The following is a 24,364-nucleotide window of genomic DNA, read 5'->3' as shown; positions in this document are numbered from 1 at the left end:
CCTGTCTGTATGCTAAGAGCTTTCCTCACAGCAGATTGTAGCTTCCAAGTCCTCCAGAACAACAAATAGCCAGGACAGGAAGTGAACCAAATCCACCCTTCAGTCCTCTAGCAATTGAAGATGTAGTTCAAATTCAACCTGAGATACAAAAAGCTGACACAATGCAATTAAGCTTATGGTATGAAGCCTGCTTCCTTCTAAAGACATCTCAGAATTAAAGTGAAGAAACCAGCTGAGAAGAAAATGACACTAAGCATACCTTCCACAAAGTTCAGCTGTTTGTAAATGGTAAAGCTCAGTCAGTCAACAGATGCGCATGCATTTATGGGGGGGGCTGAATGGGCCCCAGGACTGCATCACACATAACATCTTTATCCTATGAGTGCAGTAGAAAACCCCTGGGATGTTCACTCATGTGATCTAGTCTTAAAATGAAATGTTAATTAACACAAATTAGGCCCATATTTCTTCAAAGGCCATTGGCTGCTCAGCCAGCATAGCACACTGTATGGGAATTGTCTGCTTCCCACATATGGAGAGCAGAGGATTCACCTAAAACAATCTGCACACTAGAAGGCCTCCCCCGGTCCCCGGAAAGCAATGCAAAGTGACAAAGTAAAAATTACTCATTTAAAAATAAATCAGGAATCAGCCTGTAAATCCTTTGAATTTGCCCATTAAGATTCCATTTTAATAAGAGGAATGGTGGCAAAGGGTTTGTTATACATTAATTTTCAATATTTTTACTATCTGGTCTAAGACTATTGCTTACCAAATACAATGAAATGTATTTTGTATTTCATTACATCTGTTTTTACGTTTGTGTTTCTATTTAATACTGTTACAGGATGCAAGAATCACAAGAACCTGTTTAAGTCATACAAGATATTAATTAATATCAATCCAGTAATTAATGAATCCAAACAGAATTTGGGAAAATACTGCCCTGTAACATTAGCATCTATTGCACATTACTTATTTCATTCCTTTAATGTTTTCATCAACACTAACACAAATAACTCGCACACATCTTAATAATCACAGTCATTTTGGCAATTTTGATTTAACCAAAATATATTACTAGGCAGTTCATTGCTTGCTCTTTCTCTTGCAAGTGCTCCCATAGCCCTAGCAGGCTATATTTGTTAGTTCTGTCCACCTGCAGTTTCTACCGGCTGACAGCAATGAATAAATTAAAAGGTTAAAGCACACTGACCATCACACAAAACTTGAGATTATCAATATGCCTGAAACGTATTTGAACAAGTGAGAAAGCCCCATCAGCCAATTATCTTTAGTACCATTAACAAAGATAAGGATTGCTCTACAAGGGAACAAAAATCAGGATTTTGCTTATTGAGTGATCCTAACAACTGGTGAAACACATGCTGAAGTACCCCCCACTTCCTCATGTGGCGAATGCAGTCACCTGATTTCTTCCTCGCCGTCTACCATAGTTGCGTCTGACCAGCGTCTTGTAATTCTGGTTCTTCTTTGTCAAGTAGTAATATAGAACACAATCAGAGACACACTGCAATGGGAGTGAGCAGTGGGTGGTTAGAAAAATGCAAACAAATTTTTTTTTTTTTAAAAAAAAAAAAAACTCAATCCTGCATTTAACATAAATTGGCTAATTCAACTTTACACTGGAACATAGCACAGACTGTAACCAGGGACAAATAAATTAACCAAGACTACTTTGGTTTTCTTGATGCCAAAATTCGAAGTGGGTCACACTTGAGACATGACTTCTTGTTCTAGTCTGTCCCTTTAGTCTGACTCTGGGCTATACTACAGACTTGGTCTTGATACTTATCATTGGTAGGTCTTGTGACTATAAAAACCATTAATCATGACAAGCAAAAGCCCTGAAATGTAGTTAATTTGTTGAAACTTTTATAATAGCAGCAGGCAATCTTCATTTTTAAAAATCATTCACTCACCTTTCTCTCCAAATATGAAGCAATCAGACCAAAGTTCTTTGGATGCTGTACAAACCTGAGAAATAAAAAGTTTCCAATGCCACAAGCAGTCACACTGTGTAGCAGCTACAGCAAAAAAGGCAAACCTGGAGTTAATGCCCTAACAGAAAGAGCTAGCCTTTTTTTTCCTAAAACTTTTCAATATTCCAGGATTCAGAGGAATAAATTAACAATTCATAAGCCTTGTGCAATGTATGAAATAACTTTCTATACTTTGCTGCTTTCTTATTGACATTGTAAAATGTATTAAATATGTATTATCATTCAAATTATAAAATCATTGCTTTAAAATATATATGCAAAACAAGCAAACAAGGACACCTATAAACTGGAACAGCTCTATTTTCATTTTTACAAAAACTGTCAAAAAGGATTAATGCTTAAAATACTTTGAATTTGCTCAATTTCTCACCATCTAATAATAGTCATGTGCTACAATAATATTAGTTCTCGCCATATAGTTGGTACAAGAGGTTTCAGAGACACATTTGCAATGTTGTCAATCTTGACTGCTGACAGAGACTGAACCTGACCTTTATATGGCTTCATGTTGTTCATTTCACCTGGCCTTCCTAAACATAGGTCACCTTCTGATACGATTACTGAATTGGCACAGAAAAATTCAACAATAAATGTAATCCAATTTAATCATACAGGAAACATTAGCACAAACTCAAAATCCAAGAAACATTAACTAGACATCCCAGTCGACCCCCTTTCACATAGACTCACTTCTCTTTGAAGATTTCCTTCTCGTGGTCAGTCCAGACATTCATAAACTGGCGAGCCTTGTACACCTTCATGGGGTCGTCCATGAGGCCGTTCATGTTGATAAACTTCACCCGCCGTTGCTCTGAGTCGTACATCATGGGTGGAATGACTGAGAGCTGACGCATCTGCTTCTCATTGTTCTGGTGGAGGGAGTCGGGGGAAAATGAGGCCAGGGTAGATCACTGAACTGCACAGACAATTCCAGACTCATCCTTACGGAAAGATCATGAAGCCAACCCTAGAACTACCCATTGCTTCTGCAGTGGTGATAAACATGTAAACTAAATTCTGGCAAGAAAACCTGTGACCAGAGTACTGACCACTAAATTTTCACTGTGGGATGTTCAACTCCTTAGCAGAACCAAAAAAAAAAAAAAAAACTGTCTTGTAGTATAGGGTGGGCTACAAGTGAAATGTTACCAGAACTTGTGTTTTAATCCTTTGTTGTACAAACTGAGTCAGGGCCAATGTTTCACATATACACAGAAAATGTGACACTTGTACAAAACTAGCAGGCACACACAGAAACGTACGCATTCTCTAATGCTTGACTCAACCGGCTGCAGGTCTCATTTGGATAACATAACACCTTTGGCGGTTAGTGACATTTGATCATTTCCACCTGGGAATAATCAAGAATCTCACCAATGAAAGGTCACAACTAAGGTGAGAGAAACCCAGCCATTTTATGAACAGCCATCTCAGTCCATGTTCTAACAAGTTTACTAACAACAAAATTAACATTCAAATTAACAACTCAAACTCAGAAAGCATCAGAATTTCAGTGTCTGGCTTAAATTTTATAGTTTTTACTTTCATGACACTATAAGCCTTCCTGTGTTTGGCAAGAAAAGTACCCATATGTACACTTGATGTCAAGGAGATGATTCTATTTAGCTGTAGCACAACCTTTGTCTCAGTTTAACTATAGACTTTATGACTTTTTAGCAAAATTAGCCATGACTGAAGGAAAGGGTTTGGCTCAATGTTTACTGGGCTTTGGCAGGACAACAACAGAACGGCCTATGGGCGAAATTTGAAGAATAATCTCAAGCAGGTTGGAGGACCTTTCAGATACATACAATGGTTTTTATGACAGGTAGAATTTTACAGAAGGATGTGATTACCTCCTGTTCAGATAGTCCATCGATGATTTCAGAAATCTCATGCTCGCTTCGTGCAATGGTTGCAGAGAGGCCAGTGCCTCGTTGGCCAACCCTAGGAACATACACGTTTACATTTATTCATTTTTTAGCTGACGCTTTTCTCCAAAGTGAATTCTAACGAACTCCGTGTAGTGTTATCAGCCCACACACCTTATTCACCAAGGTGACTTACACTGCTAGATACACTACTTACAATGGGTCACTCATCCATACATCAGTGGAACACACTCTCTCTGTCACTCATACATTATGGATGAACCTGAACAGCATGTCTTTGAACTAACATGTCAGCCTAGAACTGCCAAAAACTACTTGCCATGTCAAATGACTACTACGGAATTTCTTGTACACGTCTTCACAAAGAATTACAAAATGAAAAAATTATGCAAGTCACTGAAAACAAGCACCTGTGAGAGCTGTCTAGGCATAACCTAAACATGCAATCCCCTCTCATTTCATTTTTAGTTCTGATGTAACGCTGAAGTTCTGAATGAGAACTGCACATCACTATGTTAAATTTTGCATGTTAAGAAATTCTGGCATTACTACGCTAATATGCAAAGAGATAAAACTAAAACCTTAATGGCTGTCACACCCACAGCTGCAAAAGTATTCCAGACTTTTATCAGGCCCCATGCACCCTGTTTTCACTGTACCATCATCCCCAAATCAGAAATATCCTGAGTTATTTTTATTTAGCACCATGTCTTGACCAACTGTACACAAACCTGAGGCAAATTTATCAGAGCTATCATGCATTCTTTACAAATAGGATGATCTTAAGCATTAATTTGTATACAAACGCCTTGAAAAAAAAGTTAAGTCTTTGAATTCTCTTAAATCTAAGAAAGTGTTCATAAATTCATATCATGTTTCTGAAATTTAAGAAAAACATGAAATGTTTCTCTGAAACAGCCATAGATCATTGGATATTGTGAAAAACTGACAAACCAAATAAGCTATTTAAAAAAAAAAAAAAAAACTCAGTTCCAAAATCCTGCCTAACAGGTGTATATGTAAATATTTTACAAAGACTACATTAGCACTCAACAGCAGTGCGACACTACTCTGAAGCCATTTCCAAACAAGGCACCAGTTGTTTGGGGATTTCATTTAAAAAAAAAAATAAAAAAAAATCACCACAGTACTACGAATATATCTGAGGATGGTCTGTGTCCCACAGACATCTGACAAAGCAGTTGCCAATCTGACCAGCTACCCTGCATTGCCAGTGAGTCTTTTGCCTCAGTCTGTACAGAGCTACACCATGCTTAAAACTTTCCAGCATAATTGCTTGAATAATCAGAATAAATATAATTAATTCTGCCAGTCTTCCCAAGTTACAAAAGTGCAGTATACATGAAGATTGCTGTAATGGATACATAAACATCTTCAAAATGTAATTTAAAGTGTTCTAAATTGCCTAAATTACTTAATTACCAGATCAAAACTGAATTGTTTTTCTTCCTTAACTAGTTGCTTGCTCCAGTAACAGGAAGTGGGAAAGGTGTAGCGGTGCAGGAAAGTGATGACAGGTCACCTCTGGAAGCGCTCCTGCTGTTCACGCTGCTTGCGGATCTCTGGGAACTGGCGCTCGTAGTATTCGCGGGTGCGGCTCTCCTTTGCCTTGCGCCGTGGGTTGTTCTCCATGCGCTCCACCTTTTTCTCCCATGCCTCCATGAGCTGGTCATAACGCTGACAGATCTTCTGCTCCTAGTGGGTGGGGCCCCACAATGAAAGCACAGTGTGTTTGGATGCAGGCTAGTTCTATCTACAATACTATGTCCCTGCTGCGCCTCCATGAACTGCCCCCATCCACTCCAGGTTCTAAATATAAACTTGACTATAGCCTACCTGGTTCACTGAACCTTCACGATCTCTGACAGCAATTAAAAATAACTCACTTTAACATGCATTTATGAAGAACACAGTACATAACCTGAACAATTCACCTTTCTCTTGACATGTACCTCAACTCCCTGTAGAACTAGTTAAGTTCAAAGCTCCAAATCCCCAAAAGCAGCAAGCAAAAGGTTGGGTTCATGGGGTTTTACAACTCAGACCTTACTCAGATATGGCAAAATGTTTCCACATGCGGCAGATTGTGTACTTTCGGATGAAGACTTGGTGAGGTTTGAAGGCAAAGGTGGTATGCAGATGGAATTGCAAATTGTGTTATTAACATGTCCCAAAATCCTCTTTGAAATCATGTGACCTCATCCGGCCACTATACCCACATATGCAGCCCTGTATTCTCCATGTGAGGGGTGTGGGGATTTTCACTGATTTCTGTTGGGCACTGCCAAGAACTAGTTGGCAAAATAAAATGATAAAGTTCTATGATTGCAAAATTAACTAACACACTGTGGTCAAGCAGTAAAAATAAAAGTTAAACACCATATAAAACAAAAACATCCTTTCGCTAATGTGGTGTGAAAATATGTTCACGTAGTTAATCTTCAACTGATTAATATGTTCTAGTGTGATGTAAAAGTGAAGACATTCAGAAAATGTATGCTGTCTGTTGACCACAATGGAGAAATGTTGAAAGGGAAAACGAAACGCAAGGAAAGTTTAACCTTTAGGATGTGTCCCAGCACACTTCTTAAACAGGGACAAATTGTTCAGAGTAAAGATCTCTTTTGCGCCGGACACAAGGAAGGTTCAAAATTGTTGCCATGCCTTGCGATGACATATGTGTGAGCTTACAAATAAAAGGAGGCAACACAAACTGATCAGGGAGACACCCAGCTGTATGGAGCTCTCCCATCAGCTGATGTTGTCATGAGAAGTCTCTACGTGCCTCAGTGTTTTGTCGGGATCTCCTGCGGCTGATCGGTTCCAGAAAAGGAAATATAATTTTTCACACTAACCATTTTTTGTTTATTCTACTACCATTTGTGGCCATGTGCTCACTCCAATTAATTATGGGCTACTCTTTCTCATACTTCTAAATTACACTAGGTGATGTCTAGAAGATATTGAAGAGCAGTTAATCTTTCTGGAACAAATTCAGAGTGTAGCCATCTCTCAGAACTATTTTTTGTCAACTGTTGTGGTTTACTGTAGAGATGAAGAACATATCTTATAAGGTGACGTCACATAAATGGAGATATTCTTGGAAAAAGGATCTGGTCAGAGCATAAACCTTCTGACTTCGATCAAACAGCCTTATACTACAGAAAAATTATGTTCTGTGTAAATAAACTTACTCTCTGTTTGCGTGCATGGTTCCTCCGCTTGAAGAACAGAATGAGTTTTTTTCTCATCACTTGATTACTGAAAAAAGAAAAGTGCAATGATAAAACAAATGTACCAACACATGTATACAATGCAGAAGTCACATGGCTTTTAAATATAAACTGGGGCACTAATGGCTTTTGTTAACCTAGCCAAATACTTCACATTTCGAATCACTTAAAGTAAAAGACTAGCACTTGAATGGTGGGTACTAAAGCTTTAAAATTGTTTTGTTTTAGATACATTTATGAATATATGCCATAAACCCAGTTTTACAAGAATCTGATACTACAAAACATTGAAATTTAGATTATTTAGCTGACACCTCTGCCCAAGGCGACTTACAATGTTTCCATAATAAAATTACAAATTTTCTCAAATCTTTACAACAGGGAATTCTTACTGGATATCTTAACATCAACTTATTAGCTTCTAGTCACTGCACTAATGTCATAGATTTGTTTTTCCCTTTCCTTTGTGACAAATTGACTTAATTATAACTTTAATACTTACAGAAATTGTAGTACACTGATATTGTAGTAATATAAAGCTAACCTTTCATCCATTGTCTTTCCTGATGTTTTGTTCAGCGCTATGTGTCACTGTGAGCAAAGTGCTCGAAAAAAATATACTGAATTCAGTTGGAACAAGACAAGGTAAAGGCCATGCTTGTACTAGAGGAGTGGAATTTTTCCCAAGAACCTTTATACTGCACAAGAACTACAACTACAGCTCTCCCCATTTACACTGCAGTTGGAAAGAATAGAAACTGCAACTTAAAAACAGATCTTTCATGAAATATAATTCAGAGTGCAAGCAGTATCAAAGCTAACATTCCAGTCTGACTGCACATAGAACTCCCTGAAATTACTGAAATCTACATTTTATGTTGAGAGGAAAATTTTGCATATTTGAATTCAAACTTCATCTGAATTTCTTCAACTTACAATAATGGTAATTTAGACTCTGATATGCAAGATATCAAAGGCAAGAACTCAGGATTGCACCAAAGTTGTAAACCTTGGAACATGTGCACATTCTATGTATCACATTAATAGATACAGAACTTGTCAGACAAGTCACAGTATTTCTTAATTTCAAAATCATACTTATTTACTTCACTGAAAATGTAGTACCAATAAAGCTTGCAGAGACTCATGCAACAATGACACATTCACTTTATAAACTATTTTCCCTGTTAGAGAGAGGGGGGAGGGAAAAAAAAAAAAAAAAAAAACCAACCTTACAATATTTTATACTTACTATACTATACATCAAGGTCAGGCAAAGGATTAAGGTGAGTTTTGAGTATTCACACCTAAAAGCACCTTCTCCCGACCTTGTACCCCTGCCTTTTTGTGCTTGTCCAGTGCAATTGTAATGGTACAACACGCTGATAAAATCATGTTTATCATGCTATGTAGAGATAATGGTCTGGTCTGAGCAGCATGACTTAGACAGGTTGTCCTTCACCCCCATTTGCTTTCTTCTTATTTCTCAGTGCTGCCTTTTCCCCATTATGCAAACACTTGTGTCACTGGGACAAATACAAAAATCATGACTAACAGTCAAGAAAACTAAAACAGACAGGCAACACTGATGGTAGCTTGAAAATGTGAGCTGGAGCAATTAAAGAAACAGAACTACATCATGTGTTGTTGGACTGTACTTCCGCAATTTGTTAAATATGCTGTCGATACTAAAAAAAAAAACACTACTGGATTGCCTTATAAATAGTACAACCATTTCAGGATCCATGACCTTAGGCACCCTCAGTGATAGAATAGAGAAAGCCAGTAAGAGGCAGTCTGAATTACAGGCCACTCATTTCATTCCGCTCCAGTTGTTGCACGCACATTTCCTGTTTACAGTTCTTGCTTGATTCATCCCCCACCCCGATCATTTCAACAGTAGGCTGTGTTCTCTTTAACATCCTGGCCTCCCCACAAACACTCCGACTTGACCCAACATGTAGGAGAAAACAACAGATGACAATGGACAAATGCATGTTCTAGTCATGAAAAAAAATCTGAATGTATAGAATAGGCTCAAGTCTTAACCAGTTGGCAGAAGACCAGACGCTTTTCAGGACAACTACACAGTCACCATAAGTCCACAATAGCGGCACTGAGCAACAAAATACAATTGGCAACAAATAAGCTCCTGTGAGTTTTCAAATAGTTTGCATAACATAGTGGTGCACCATATAGTGCTCCAGTCTTACAGGGCTTGGGCTGTGCGATTGATCAGTCTGAGTGGGATGTTCTCACCTTATTTACATAGGTCTCCCAAAGACACGTGTTTTAGTTGAAATGGTGACTTTAAATTGCCCATAGTGTGCATGTATACATGTGCATATTACATTACTCTGTTCAATATAGTTTAAAGTTCAAAGGTGGTTCAGCGTAGAATATCTAACATTGTAAACAAATCAGCTAAAATACAACCTAGTTATCAATGTATGTAACTTTGAAGAAAAGCATCTGCCAAATGAATGTAATCATCTTTTATAGCCTTTGAAAATGTACATGTTTCTGGGAAAAAAATACTCACGTCTTAATGTTGTCATGGTAGACTTTTGTGTCTGATGGTTGGTTATAAAGTGGCTAGAAAATTAAGATGGGAAATACATTTGAAAAATTAGACAAGACATTATTCCAATACATCAGAAAGTGTACATATTACCCTCAGAGCACTGGCTTGTTTTCAGGAAACCCATCACACAAAAAACAGGTAATTACCAATTCCACCTTTGGCCCAAGCCCTTCAAGTATCTTATGAGCTTCTTCAGCCTTTTTCTGTAAAGGAAAAAGGAAACAGGAAACATGCAAGTTAGAAAAGGGGTCAAGTATTATGTTTCATTAAAACTACAATGACAATTCTGGTCCCTTTATAGGCAAAAAGAATAACTCCACAGGGTACAGCAGTTACTCAGTAGTTTCCAATTTTCTTACTGTTTAGGCACAGTTTGCCAAATTCTATTTTACACATGCTTCCATACCACTGTTTTGTTGGTAAATTGTGTAAGAGTTGTGTGACTTATGATATTTTCCCAGTGTACATGCAAATTTCTTTGGTCTGTAATAAAGTTTTCTGGAAACCATTTTCTGAGTCAGGATCTCTCCCAGGGAAGCTGAACTTAGAAAATGAAGAACCTACTTCACAGGTGTCAGGTGCCTCAGCTCAGTCTACACCCAGGCCTTTCAGGGCTAGTGACAATAAGTGCCATGGAACCTACTCTCATACTGTCAGGGGGCAGAAGGGAAGGAGAATGAAATGAAATTGCCACTGCAGGGCCTGCATTGCAAACTAGGTTAACTTAAACATTATCCTCTGTGAGAGAACAAAGCCACTTCTCCCATGTGTGTTTGTGCTACATCCTTATTCATTTCTATGCAACTTATTTTAATGGCTCTAATTCAGGACTCAATGCAAAAGCCATTCATAGTTTTGAATGGCAAACAATGACAATGTGCAATCAAAAAGCATTACATGTAAAACGATAAGGAGCTTTTCACTGACAAAATGGGAGCTAAGGGTACATTACAAACATTCAGTTTTTAAATGTTAAATGGATTTCATGTTTTATACAGTGACAGTGCATTAATTCTAAGGCACATGCACCAGGCACATTGTCCTACAGAAGGAGCTGGTCTGTGCAGCAAGCTATGCCTGACTAACTTCCTGCTAGGACAGAGAGATGAACTGCAGTAACCTTAAGCTTGCTTAGACTCCTTCTCTCACTCTCAAAATACACAGACCAAATCCATAAACTGAGCTCTGCTGGGAACTGGACTTTGAAATATTGTGCATTCTATGATAGAGTGGCTATCCTCATGAGGGGAACGCATGCAACTGTAAAGACATATTGACAGATATGTTTTTGGTAAGCTAGCTCAAAACTGTTGGAACTTCCTTGTTTAACAAATGCTTAAGCACTTCACTTTAAGCTCTGAGGCATTATACAAAAGAGCAGATAACCACACTTACATAAATTCAAAGTGGAACGAAAAGCAAACGGAACAAAACTGTTTCATTTAAGCATATATAGTGAAGACTTATAGGGGTCCTGAAAATATTCCTTAATATATTTAAAATTTACCTTTATTCATTTAGCTTACACTTTTTTCAAAGTGACTTACAATGTTACAATTCTTTACCCATTCATACAACTGGGTAATTTTACTGGAGCAATTTTAGGGGGAGTACCTTGCTCAAGGGTAGTACAGCTGGAGGCAGGAATCAAACCTGCAACCTTTGGGTCGAAAGGCAGTAGCTGTAACCACTATTCTACCCGCTGTCCCATTAATAACACACACACTGAAACCAGTGTCCCAAGCGGGGTCATGGCAAACAGGAGCCTAACCCGGCAACACAGGGCGCAAGGCTGGAGGGGGAGGGGACACACGCAGGACAGGACGCCAGTCTGTCGCAAGGCACCCCAAGCAGGACTCGAACCCCAGACCTACCGAAGAGTAGGACCTGGCCAAGCCCGCTGCGCCAACGTGTCCCCCACTCATAACAAATTAACATGAAAATAAAGATTGTTAGTATGCCACTGTTGCTTAAATAACATCCCATATTACTGGCTGAGCTGCTTGTTTTCCTGAAAGGCAGGAATGTGGCTGTGGTACAAGATTCATGTGGTTGAGACCTGGCCAGCGCCCATGTACCCACCCTGTTCTCGTCGTAAATGATCTGCACAATGCTCCGATGTTTGAGTTCCACCGGCGGAGGAGACACCGGCCTCTCTGGCTCCATTGGCTTTGCTGCTTCTTCCTCTAGTTGTTGCTAAATTAGACAAAAAGTTTTCACCCTTTAAGAACTTTCAATAAATGTATACCTACTGAAATTAACAGCATCGGGAACAGAGCCATATATTTTTTTAGTTATTAACTGCACATTCATAAACTAATAATGAATTAAGATTAATGTAATTTTTACTGGAACTATTCAGGGCAAGTACCTTGCTAAGAGTACTACAGTAGGAGTGGGATTCAAACCAGTATTTTGAATGCAGTATGATGGTTCTAAGTTCAGTACACTATCTTCTGCCTCATGCTCTACTGAAGCATAAAACAGCACATGCATACATGACCATTTCATTAAATTTTTTCGCATTTTTTCAATGTAATGCAATTATAATTACTACAAAAAAACAAACTTCACTAATTTGAGCTATTAATTAATAAAATACACACTACACTTGGGGCACCTATGAATCACCTAAATTAAAAAAAGAGAGAGCATTTATTCTGGTTCATCACATTCTATTAATTTTCTACAAGGAAAAGCATGATTAAAGTAAGCATTTAAAGGAAAAATTACATATTTACAAGTTAGCAGTAAGTAGGGGAGGTTCATGTTATATTGCTAAATTCAATGATCTCTCTTCTTTCACAAATGATGTCTGAAAAATAATCCCTTTATAGCTTGATCTGATTACAGCCTTTAATTTGTTGGATTTTCCAGTACTCATCTGGTTACTTCTCTATTTCATGTTTACCAGAAACATCCAATGTACGTAATGACTTTGGTGCGACTTTGAAGAATTCTACAGCTGAGCACTGGACAGAGCAGTTTATACAGCAAGGTTACCTCAACAAACAGGTTACCAAGTAGAGATTTGCTGCTCTGAGAAAGCACAAAGGAAAGAAAAGAAAAGAAAAGAAAAGAAAAGGGGGGGGGGGAGAAAAAAAAAAAGAAGAGCAACTACAAGGGGAAAAATGCCTATGCTGGCCAAGTGCAGCTGTGCTCCAGAGAGACAAATGAAAAATCTCACTAGACAAGGAGAACGGAGTCAGTGAAAATTCTCCAAATACAGCATCTTGCCTTCCACTGTAGTGGTAAATAACTCAAAGAGAATCATCTGGATGTGGTCAGTAGAGGCCCGCAACTTAAGCAATATACAGTATAACGAACCAATACCAAAAAACTGTTTCGTGTACTGACAGTCAATGGCATTTCTAGCACCAGAACCAAAATTTTAATTTATTTAGTTTACATTTATTTAGCTAACATTTTTCCTCCAAGCAACTTGACTTTTTTTTTTTTTTTTTTTTAACAACCCATATATATAAAAAAAGGCCATTTTCACCAGCGCAATTCAGAGGAAGTACCTTGCTCAAGGGCCCTGCAGCAGGAGGTGGAATTCAAACCTGTAACCTATGAGTGCAAAGGCAGCAGTTCTAAGCACTACATTACCCATAGAAGAACTGTTAGAAAGTGTGAGGTGGCTACAGTATCAAGAGCATTTATGTTTACTCATTTAACAGATGCTTTCCTCCAAAGCAACTTACGATGTTAAGGTACTTACAATTATTTACCCATTTACACAGCTTGGTAATTTCACTGAAGCAATTTAGGATAGGTACCTTGCCCAAGGGTACTACATACTACAACTGAAGGTGGGATTCAAACCAGCAACCTTTGGATCCAAATATACTCAACAAGAATGCAATAAGCAAAAATGTGTGTGTTGTTCAAATTAAAACTTAATAACCCACAACTAACATACACTATGTCTATGTGAGTGGGTCATAACATTCTAGCAGGGAAACCCTAAGGAATAGTAGTTTGTCTTCCAAAGCTAATGCAGACACAAATACAAAAGAAAAGCATTTTATTTAAATTTCATCAAAGTTCAGAAAAACTAGGATCAAGTGGCTCATCATCATCAACTCCTACAGTAAGAGATACAAATTAAAGAATATCCAGGCATCCATTGTACTCTCTACTTCGGTCCAGGCCAGTGTACATGGTTCTGATGATGATAATATTAGATGCTGTCTGCACCATTTTAGTATCTTGGACTTAATATAGAGGAAATGACAGTGCTAATTTGCTCAAAAGCCGCAGTTCCCGTTCTTGCGGAACCCATTGTCAATATCTCTGAATGCCAGCAAAACGGAGGTACTTGTGGTGGGTGGTGATGTCAAAACTCTTGACAAAAATCACACCAATCTTTTCCACCAATGGTATAAGCTTCAAGCATACAGATTGTGTTAAGGACTTGGGCGTTTTGTCAGACAGAAAACTGTCATTTGTGTCTCATGTTACTATGCTAACTAGGTTATGCTTCCTTTAGTTACTGTAAGGAATACACTGTCTCAGCCTTTAAATCCAGACTAAAGACTTACATGTTCACTGGGGCATATCACTAAGCAATGTAATTCCAGTTGGCTGTGCTCCTGCTCCTGCTCCCGCTCCCACTCCCCCCCCCCCCCCCCCCCCATATTAACCTGTCTAATCTCTAAGTCATCATTTAATAACTTCTTTCTTGTTGAGCACTGTTTCCCTATGATAAGGCCTGGGGAGGCCAGCCGGTCGTCATAAGATTTAAGATTCAAGGTAAAAACACGCCATACTGACTGAAGCTGATGACCACCTCCCATGATGGGAGAGACATATGTATGTGAACTGGGACATCAAGGTAACACTCAGCTACAATGTCATTAGTTAGGGTAAGTCTTTTTTAGTTTAGCATGCCCAGGAGGGGTAGGCAGCCACTGGCACTTGGACCCCCAGAGGTTTATTCTTCCTCAACTTTCAGTTGGGAGTTTTTTGTTCCTTTCTTCTGTAGCCCATAGGCACACTTACAGCTTTAATAACTACTGGATGATGTATTACTCTAGTATATATTCAACTGTCTTATTTATCTTACGCATTTGTTCAGCGCTCTGTGTCACTGTGTGAGAAGAGTGCGCTATAAAAATAAAATGAATTGTATCTTCACAGCTTTACCTGCTTCTTCTTCAACTTGAAGATTTGCTGCTCCACTTTGGCAATTTCTCGGTCCACACGGTCCATACTTTGAATGAGTTCCTCCTTAGACAGTTTGGAGGGGGAAGCATCCTGCTCATCAGGCATGTGTGGGGCTACAGGGGAGGAAGCCTCTGCTTTCATGTTGAGAGGCACCTCCTAAAAGAGGGACAGACCATTAGGTAGTGAAATAGAAAAAGTTCTCACTGAAACCTTATTGCCCCATCCCTATAGCCACTTCTACCCATTCCACAAAATCCCTACCTTCTTGACCTCCCCTACAGTCCTCAAGCCATCCTGTGCAGTTTGGGGGTGGGGTAACACAACAGCCCCTGCTGGTGCGCGAGGAAAGTGACCCTCTGAGGCGCCCGTCTCAATACGAGGCCGCTTGGGCTCAAGGGTCTCATGCTCAGATGGGGCAGAAGCTGGATGGAATGACTGCTCATAGCCATGCCTCCTCTCAGGGGGCCTAAGGGGAAAGGCATGGGCAAATGCAGATGACAGTAACAAGAAAGCAGCATGGGGTCACCCACACATAACAGGGAATTCTCATTTCTCTCTTCCATTTAGCTACACAACTGAATCAATGAGAAACATTTTGATTTGAATAAAGCAGTTTTTTTACAGGGAAGAAGTAAAATGGCAGCCAAGGCACCGAGAAGATGGGACTGAAAAATTACCGTTCGGCTCCTGGATGGAATTCTGAGAGCAAGGAGGGCCGTCGTCTCTGCTGCTGAAGGAGTTGGGAGGCTGAGCTGACATCCTGAAGGTGAGCCCGGTAGTCTGAGACTCCAAACTCCTGGGGCGGAATGTACAAGGGAAAGCAGGATGACCCACTACCCTAATCAAAGAGGTGAAAACACTGCCTGAAAAACTACAACCTACCAGCATCACACTAGATTCATGCCACAGACCACCTCCTCATCCAGAGCATGCAAAACATTAAAAATGCATGGCTGCTTAAAAACAGTGTTTCCACAGACACAAAATAATACCCCAAGACCTGAACAAGATGTCACATTTTCTTCATGAACTGTTCACTCTGAACACACAACAAACTTATTTTGAAGCCACTCTCCTAAAAACACCACAATATTTCCAAAAATTATCCTAATATCTGATAATTGGAATCTGGATGTGTTACACAGAAGGTATTCCACCTACAGCCCACCACCTCATGGAATGAAACCCACGAGAACATTTGCATATTAAAAACATTATCTACTATAAACACTATAAATTCTTCTGAATCACACATATAGAGATGTGCAAAGGAGCTGGTAACACTGAATGAGAGAAGAACAGATGACAGAGCTTTTGTTGGGGCTATTACTATATATACTTCACTAATATATACCATAAATACAGTATTATAGGTACCAAATGACAGAACAGTGGATGGAGGAGCTGCTGTCCCCAGTCGGGGCCATTACTTTATATAATGTACTAATACTGTATATACTGTATGTAATATTTCTAATTATATTTACTTGAACTAAACATGGCTTACAAATCAAGAAAAATTTCTGATGCATATAAGACATGTAAGGCAGAAAAACATGCAGTTCTTCATTGAAATTAATCACAGGCACATTGATATACAATGAAGCCAGTAAGTTCAACAGTGAAATAACTAATCCTGCAATTGCTCTGGTATTTGTACAAGAAAAATAATAATATTTTTGTGAATTGAAAATTAAAGAGAGAGCCATACTTCAATTTAAGATTCTGCAAAGATGTCATCCAATAGAAAAAAGCCCTCATATCCTTCATTCAAGAGTACAGCCTAAAACAAAATACAGGTTCCCCGTATGATAAAGGCTTCTGTCATGAGAACTCCAATTGTATTATTAGCCCACAATTTGGACAGTAAAATCTGTATAATGATCTTATGGGAAATAAATTTCAAATCAAAATGCAAGCCTTGCAGACATCAAACACCATGCATCATGAGTAGGTCCCCACCTCCAACAAAGGGCTTAGCTTCTTATGCACATTAGTTGCCAGATATCTGTGCTGGTTCTGCTAGCATCTCTCAAATCTTGTAACACTTTATTACCTATAACAATGAACTCTAAAATTAAAGGTTTTAAAGGAAGTGCAAAAGGAAAGTTTTATGCAAAACACAAAATGAAAAAATGCTTTGAATTCTTCTGAAAGGAATTATTAAAAATTACTTTGTGCAATTTGATTTACTATTCTTTTATCACTTAATGGTACTTTACAAATAGCTCAGTAGTGAACGGCTACCATCCATTCATCCATCGGCAACAACCGCTTGTCCTGAGCAGGGTCACGGGGAGCCAGAGCTTTACCCGACAACACAGGGCACAAGGCTGTCGGAGGGGCAGACACATCCAGGATGGGGATGCCAGTCCATCAGAAGGTATCCCAAGCAGGGATTGAACCCCAGATCTGCCACACAGTGGCCACCAGCTGAACCCGTCATGCCACCCCCCCCCAAATGTATTTTATGTCTTTCATTTAAAACCAGTACAGGATTATGGTGGTCTGGAATGTATTGCAGAATCAAGGTGCATGAGGCAGGAGACATGCTGGACTGGATGACAGTTCATGCCAGGTCAAACATGCTACTTGTACACAAACATTCATTCACACACTAAGGGCAATTTCAAGTCACTTTTTCATCCTAAGCATGTCTTTAAATTGTGTGAGAAAACTGGAGCATCTGGTCAAAACCCACGCGAACGCTGCAAAGACTGAGCTACATTTAAGACATTGTTCAAATCCCACTACTGGCTGTGCCACCGTCCCCCACAAGAACAACAGAATACCAAAGAGAACAGAACAGTATGATAAAACTATAAGCAGAAAGGGGGGACAGAAAAAGGGAGATTGCATATGCATTTTGATGGTGATCACATGAATCTTCTGGCTGGATTTAGAAGTGCCCAGAGTATGTAGTTCTGATATTCTTCATTTTGAAATATATTTTCTCTGTTCTAAAAGCTAACGCAGACATATTTCATGTTTGGCTTCGGGGTGGGGTGAACTTTTAGTAGTTCAGAAGAGCATTATTTTCTACATTTAAATTAATGGCAGTGAGGAGTTTTCACAAGCAAACCTTCAGGAACGAATTACACTTGTTATGCAAGACAAGCCTGTAATCTTAGCATTAATCACCTTTTGGGATAGTTCACCACAACCAAATACTAATACATAATTTATGATGAAATTAAATTACAAAAAAAAAAAAAAAAAAAAAAAACATGAATTTGGACTTTAACAAATACATAACACAACTGTCTGGCATCCAGTGCCGTCAGGACTGTGCTTCACTCCTCAAACTTCCTTCACTTCAACCCCTCAGGAGATTATTTCTGCATCCCGAGTACAATCTATATGACAGTTAAAATTTTCAAAGGACAACGGTGTCCAATCTGAAACTCGCCACCTTATAAAACGCAGCCCATGATAACATTTGTAAATTATTAATATACACACACACACATTTTCAGAACCGCTTGTCCCATACGGGGTCGCGGGGAACCAGAGCCAACCCGGTAACACAGGGCGTAAGGCCGGAGGGGGAGGGGACACCCAGGACGGGACGCCAGTCCATCGCAAGGCGCCCCAAGCGGGACTCGAACCCCAGACCCACCAGAGAGCAGGACTGTGGTCCAACCCACTGCGCCACCACGCCCCCCTTATTAATATATATGTACCATAAATACTAAAAATTCTACTGAATAGCACAGCTTGCGCAGCCAGTAACAGCAAGGAAGAGAACCGTGGACCTGCTGTCTCCAATTGGGGCTCCACTGGACTCTGAGCACAGCACTGAGCTATGGCTCAATCATCTTCATAGCACTGAGTGCTATTTATTGCACTTTGTGTTTGTATGCTGAGATTTTATCACTTAACTCTTTTATAGTAAGGTAGTTACTCTGGATTAGTAATATCTGTATTTACTTGAACCTGAGTGTTCCAAATCAAGGAGGGGTGGTGGGTAATTTGATGAACGTAGGACATTTTGACCAACGTGGAAGGACCTATATTTCTTTACTGGACCAGTTTACTGGTCCCATTTGTTTGATAGGTAATGAAGCAATTTCAGTTCTCAAGGGATAAAACCGGTAAAAAACATTATGTCACGAAATATGCATCCATGTTTGACAGATTTCAAGTCCAAAAGACAAGGTATCCAAACTAAAATATAAACTTTGAGGACAGCAACGGCGTAAGAGCATGATGTCCCAATCAGAATCACTGGTCATAGTGTACAAACCTAAGCAGGGAACACCAGTTCAAGGCAGCATTTTTACTGCAGCGTGCTGATTTTCAGCATGCACTGCACTTGAAAGAAAAACATCCATTTTCTCTTTGTTGGGCTTTTACATTTATGTCTGGCAAAAACATCCTGTAACAATGCATATATCAGATAAATGACTTTATATGTTAAAGCAGGAAATGTATTTAATGTTACATTCTACAATGACTTTTTTTTAAAAATAAATCTAGACATTTAAGGTTCAGTATCAGTTAATATGATTTTTACACAGGTGGCCTTCAAACCATCCACCCATTTCAATAAGCACTTGTCCCGAGTAAGACTGCAGTGAATGGGAGTCTATCCCTGAAGCACTGTCCACCTTAAATAGCAAACTAGTCTGGTCCTCAAGCCGTGACAGGAAAGTCTGGCTATGCTTTCTGTGGAAGGTGCAGTACTTGCCGGTTGGTGACGTCCGGGGCTGAAAGTGTACTGGACCGAATGGGGTGGGTAGCGGTTCTGCTCACTGCTGAAAGCTCCCTGGCTGGTTGGGTACCCCGAACCAGACATCCTGACGTAAACCAGAGGGGTGCGTGATTTCAGCGGGGGATCACAACCACAGCAGGAACATGGTTTCAGATGCAAACCACCTACAAGGGGTGAGGAAGGAAAGACAACAAAACAGGAAAGCTCATGAAGGCCTAATTCAGTGATTTTGGGGTTGCCACTTGGTTGCATACCATACTTTTGAACTGCAGTGTTAAGATTTCAGGACTAAACCAGCCCTATGCAAGGAAGCTTGCAGAGAAATGAAACATCCATCTATCCATCCATTTTCTTTCCCGCTTGTCCTAGTAGGGTCACGGTGGCAGAAATAAAACAGCACGGAGTAAAAGCAAAAGACAGGAAAAAGGCATTACAATGTGTATCACACAGCAGATATTGCAGTGAAACAGGTTTTCAGCCTCAATCACTGCTTCCTACATCCTACAACATGGACAAAATTACTGCCAAAAAAAAGGGCTCACCATGCAGCACACCTGCAGTGTCAAAACCCAGACAGGAAGGCAGCAGATTTACAGGAGGTGTGGCTCTGCAGTGACTCAGCTGTTCAGCAAGAGCTTCATATCTCTCCCTTTGTCTCTAACACACAACACTGACACACACATAGCCTGGAGGCCTCCACATCAAGCACTCTCATCAAGCTGGCTTTGACAAAAGCTGTCTGTTAGCACTCAACCTGGTAAGAACACTAGTTTTAGGATCCACAAATAACAGAACCCAGGATTCACCCCACAACAATCCTCCTTGGTCAGATCAGATTGCATGATAGCTGGTAGGAGACTGGGCTTTGAAACTCAAACTTGAATAAATTTATAAATGAACAAGGTTAATTGCACATGCTGCCTTCAGTACAACGATTACACATTGCTGGTGAAGAGTTACCAGATGGATTTCTTTAATACATTTCTCCCTTACTAATTAATTGTTTTACCGGTACTAACTTTTGTCTGAAGTGTTTGTTCTATATGGTGTATAGAATAGTAAAGGAAGGGACAAATCCAACTTACATAAAATTTAACTTACGTAAAGGCCTGCGGAACGGAAAAATGTCTGTACAGAAAATTGAAAAAGCTGAGTACAGTTCCTATTTCATGTAAAACTACTCAAAACTCCAGCAATTAGATGGGCAATAAAGATGGAAAAATGTAAAATAGCACTTTCAATCCTCTGCACAGGCACTTGTGACACTTCAAACAAGCCCAAAACACAACAGTCTGCAGTATTTTCATGCAATTAGAAGTGAAAACAGGCAGAGATTTTACAAGATGACCTCCAGGCAGGTGAGCACCATGCCAAGGCTGAAGCCCAGAATCCTCTGCCCCTATCACAGTCAGGGAGGCCTCAAAAAACCTTCTACACAGTCTGTATCTCAGGGGCAGCTGGTAGCATAGTGGTTAGAGCTGCTGCCTTTAAACGCAAAGGTTGCAGGTTGAATACCACCTCCAGTTGCAGTACCCTCGAGCAAGGTACTTACCCTAAACTGCACCAGAAAAAGGGAAAAATAAGTACCCAGCTGTATAAATGGGTTAATAATTAGAGGTAGCTTAACACTGTAAGATCCTTTGGAGAAAGGAAAAAAAAAAGGGGGCGGCTAAATGAGTATGTGTAAATGTATCTTTTGCTCTAACTTATTCACACTAATGTTTTACTGTGTCCTTAACCACAAAATCCCTATCAACTGGCCTCTAAAAACTAACTTTACATGACTACAAATAAAAGTACAACATCATATTTTGAAAAATTATTCTTTATGAATACAAGGTTCCAAGTGCTTCAAAGCATTATGGATGTTACTGTATGGTCCAGCCAGAGTATTTTTCATGAAATCTGTGATGCTCAGAGCCCTGTGTACTGCCAAGACACTCCCACCATGTGAAATAAAGGATTTGTCAAATGTCTGCTGCACAAATGTCATTCAAACAGAAAAGAGACTGGAGGTCAACAGTAAATCCAGTAGTGTCTTTATGCATATTATGTCAAATAACAGCAGTTATGCCTGCATGTCACACTTGTTTGGCCCAGTCTAAACCATTAAATTATACAGTCATATAAAATACAACAAAGCTATGTAAGATTGACATAAGCTTGAAAATATAGCATGACAACAGCCTCCCTACACTTCAACATTATATTCATGACAACCTGACAAATATATTAGTGTTGTGTGTACCTAACATCTTACACAGTATGAGCAAAAATGGGGCAAATGGTAGCATAGCAGTTAGAGCTGCTGCCTTTAACTAATTGTAAATAGTGACCTATATACAGATGGGCCATAGTTATCACTGTGTGACAAGAGCGAGCTATAAAAACAAATTCAATATGTAAAGTCTAACTCCCCAAATACTTGAAAAAAACAACCAACGATGTGTGACAGAGAAAAACCTGGTGAGAACAAATGCATTAGCACCATCAACTCAGGCAAACAAAACATATGAACTGTAACCTAAAGGGACATTAACAGAAAATGACTCATGAGTAAACCAAAATCTCAAAACCAGCAGTAGATACACTGCAGGTTGGAGATACTTTTTTCCTAATATTTGTCAGGTTGTCCAACTTCAGTGAAAAACATACTGCAGTTTGCAGAAAAGATGACGACTGTATAATTATTTAATAAACTTATGGTGGCTGTTAAGAGTCAGCATATTTTATTTCTCGTTCTTCCAAAGAGAGTCAAGTCCTTCTTCCCTTAAAAAGCCAAACGAAGATTGGGAATGTTAAGGAAGTAAATCTTAAAATACAACTGATGTTAGTGATGCTCTCTCTCCTCCACATCAGCCACCCCAAGCAAGTTTGAAGCTGCCAGCAAAGTGTTCTGCGAACAGAACTTTGGGACCAACTTCTGGTATACCCCAAGGACAAAACTGTAGTAGACTGAGATTAACCGATACAAGAGTTTATTGTATCAACAATGTAAACCAAAGTCACTGTGGCACCCAGCCCTTCAACAAGTTTATTTCTTGCCTTGAGTTGTCCAGAAAAAGCTAAACAATTACAAGCTGCAAGTCAAGATACAGTTATTTTGCCACAAGGTTAAACAACACATTAAAGGCCATAGTATCGGAAAACATGGACTCTCTTCCCCAAATGCCTCCTGAAAGCAGGACTATTATTCAAACCCTAGATGCAACTTGTTTAGGAAAAAAAATGTGGTATATTAATGTTTCAAATTTGAGGAAGACATAAGTACTTCAACGTGAACATCATCTGCAACTTCATACTGACATTACGCAGCACAGTAACAATATAAATGAGATTTCATTTACACACTGACTGTGTGTAGCTCAACAGGTACATCTTAAGCCAATAAAAGAATATAGGTCTACTAAAAAAAGGCTAATTATTCAGCCAGTTTCAAATCCATAGTAAACAATTAATCTGGGCTTTTCTTCTGCTAATTATGAAGGCTAAATAAAAGGTGATCCAATTAAACTCAGAGGAAGCATTGCAACAACTCACATTTTATTTGATCCTTTTGTTCAGGTCTTCCTTTCAGGTGATTAAAAAGAGTTAATGTAAAAAAAAAAAAATCATAATTATTGCAGCATCTAGAGGTATTTTGGGATTTTAGATGCACTCTTACGTTTGGATGCAGACTAGCACAAAAGAGGAGAACTTTTACTAACATAGGCAAATTCCAACCAGTGTCAAACTGACAGAAGGTACAGATCTTACGGGACACTGAAAATGAACCATTGCGAGAGAATGACTGCCAAGATAAAAAGGTTGCTAAACATCCCAACGAAATACGTGTACAAAAAGGATGCTGGGGAGAAAAAAAAAATAAAAAAATAAACGAAAAATTAAATGTATCTGCAAAATGTTCTTAGTTTTGTAGTCAACTGAATTGAATCTGATAATTAAAGCAAAGATTTACGTCTTCATGTTCATCTCTAAACCGGTCGTGAAATAGCCTAACACAGTACACAGAGAGCAGGAGAAAAACGATCAAAAAAGATTAAAAATGCAATTAGCAACCAAGTGAAGTGTCACATGATTCAAGAAACTGACACAACAGATGAAAACACACTAATTATTGCACTGCACATACATGAATGTAGACATTTTAAAAGTTAAAGTGTCAATCAAACGCCAAAAAAAAATTAATTTCCGAAAAAAAATCTCAACACATGACAGTGAGAGTAACTGTTAGTAAACCATAAATAAGGCTCACTGCGTTTCATCAACCAAAACGTGACTCGTTGTAAAAAAAAAAAAAAAAAAAAAAAAAAAAAAAAAGAAAAATTAAAAAAAAAGAAATGAAAACATCGAGAAAACGCTGATACGCGGAACTGTGTGCGCGCCGTGGCGTGGGTTTGCGAACTCGAACTGCACCACCTCGTCGTTTCACAAATTAATTTCGTTAACAACAGTAATCCACTGCACAAAAAAAGTCCTTATAAACTACAATCAGTCAGCTGAAATAAAAAGCGGTCTGTTTCACTTCACTTAGCTCTGCGATTGAAAATTCTCCACGTCGTATCTCTACTCTAGGCTAGCTGTTACACTAAGCTAGGCAAAACTAGCATCGCTGCTAGTAAAAATGAGCACAAATATTTACCAAAATTCACAGCTGCGTCCAGACAAAACAAGATTTTTTGTTCTCAGCGAAACTTAAGTTCCCCGATGTGTCTTGATGGTATTCT

General features: G+C 39.1%; 1 protein-coding gene across 2 annotated transcripts in view; it reads right to left on the bottom strand.

The window, feature by feature from the left end:
• ncor1 (nuclear receptor corepressor 1) overlaps positions 1–24,364 on the bottom strand; it is a 72,714-nt gene that overhangs the window by 48,028 nt on the left and 322 nt on the right. For both annotated transcript variants that reach the window (XM_018755288.2, XM_029251402.1), the window contains exons 2-14: positions 19,614–19,801; positions 15,601–15,719; positions 15,185–15,389; positions 14,903–15,079; positions 11,837–11,950; positions 9,901–9,957; positions 9,713–9,765; positions 7,132–7,198; positions 5,460–5,632; positions 3,881–3,971; positions 2,715–2,893; positions 1,944–1,998; positions 1,430–1,531 (exon numbers count right to left, since the gene is read on the bottom strand). In XM_018755288.2, the coding sequence (XP_018610804.2) occupies positions 1,430–1,531; positions 1,944–1,998; positions 2,715–2,893; positions 3,881–3,971; positions 5,460–5,632; positions 7,132–7,198; positions 9,713–9,765; positions 9,901–9,957; positions 11,837–11,950; positions 14,903–15,079; positions 15,185–15,389; positions 15,601–15,719; positions 19,614–19,721 (1,500 nt within the window). In that variant the 5' untranslated portion in view covers positions 19,722–19,801. The remainder of the gene's footprint in view (positions 1–1,429; positions 1,532–1,943; positions 1,999–2,714; positions 2,894–3,880; positions 3,972–5,459; positions 5,633–7,131; positions 7,199–9,712; positions 9,766–9,900; positions 9,958–11,836; positions 11,951–14,902; positions 15,080–15,184; positions 15,390–15,600; positions 15,720–19,613; positions 19,802–24,364) is intronic.

This window comes from Scleropages formosus, chromosome 4 (genome assembly GCF_900964775.1).
Source record: "Scleropages formosus chromosome 4, fSclFor1.1, whole genome shotgun sequence".
In the NCBI taxonomy this organism is placed as follows: domain Eukaryota; kingdom Metazoa; phylum Chordata; class Actinopteri; order Osteoglossiformes; family Osteoglossidae; genus Scleropages; species Scleropages formosus.
The sequence above is the reverse complement of the archived record's forward strand: the minus strand, read 5'-3'. Positions and strand labels throughout refer to the sequence as shown.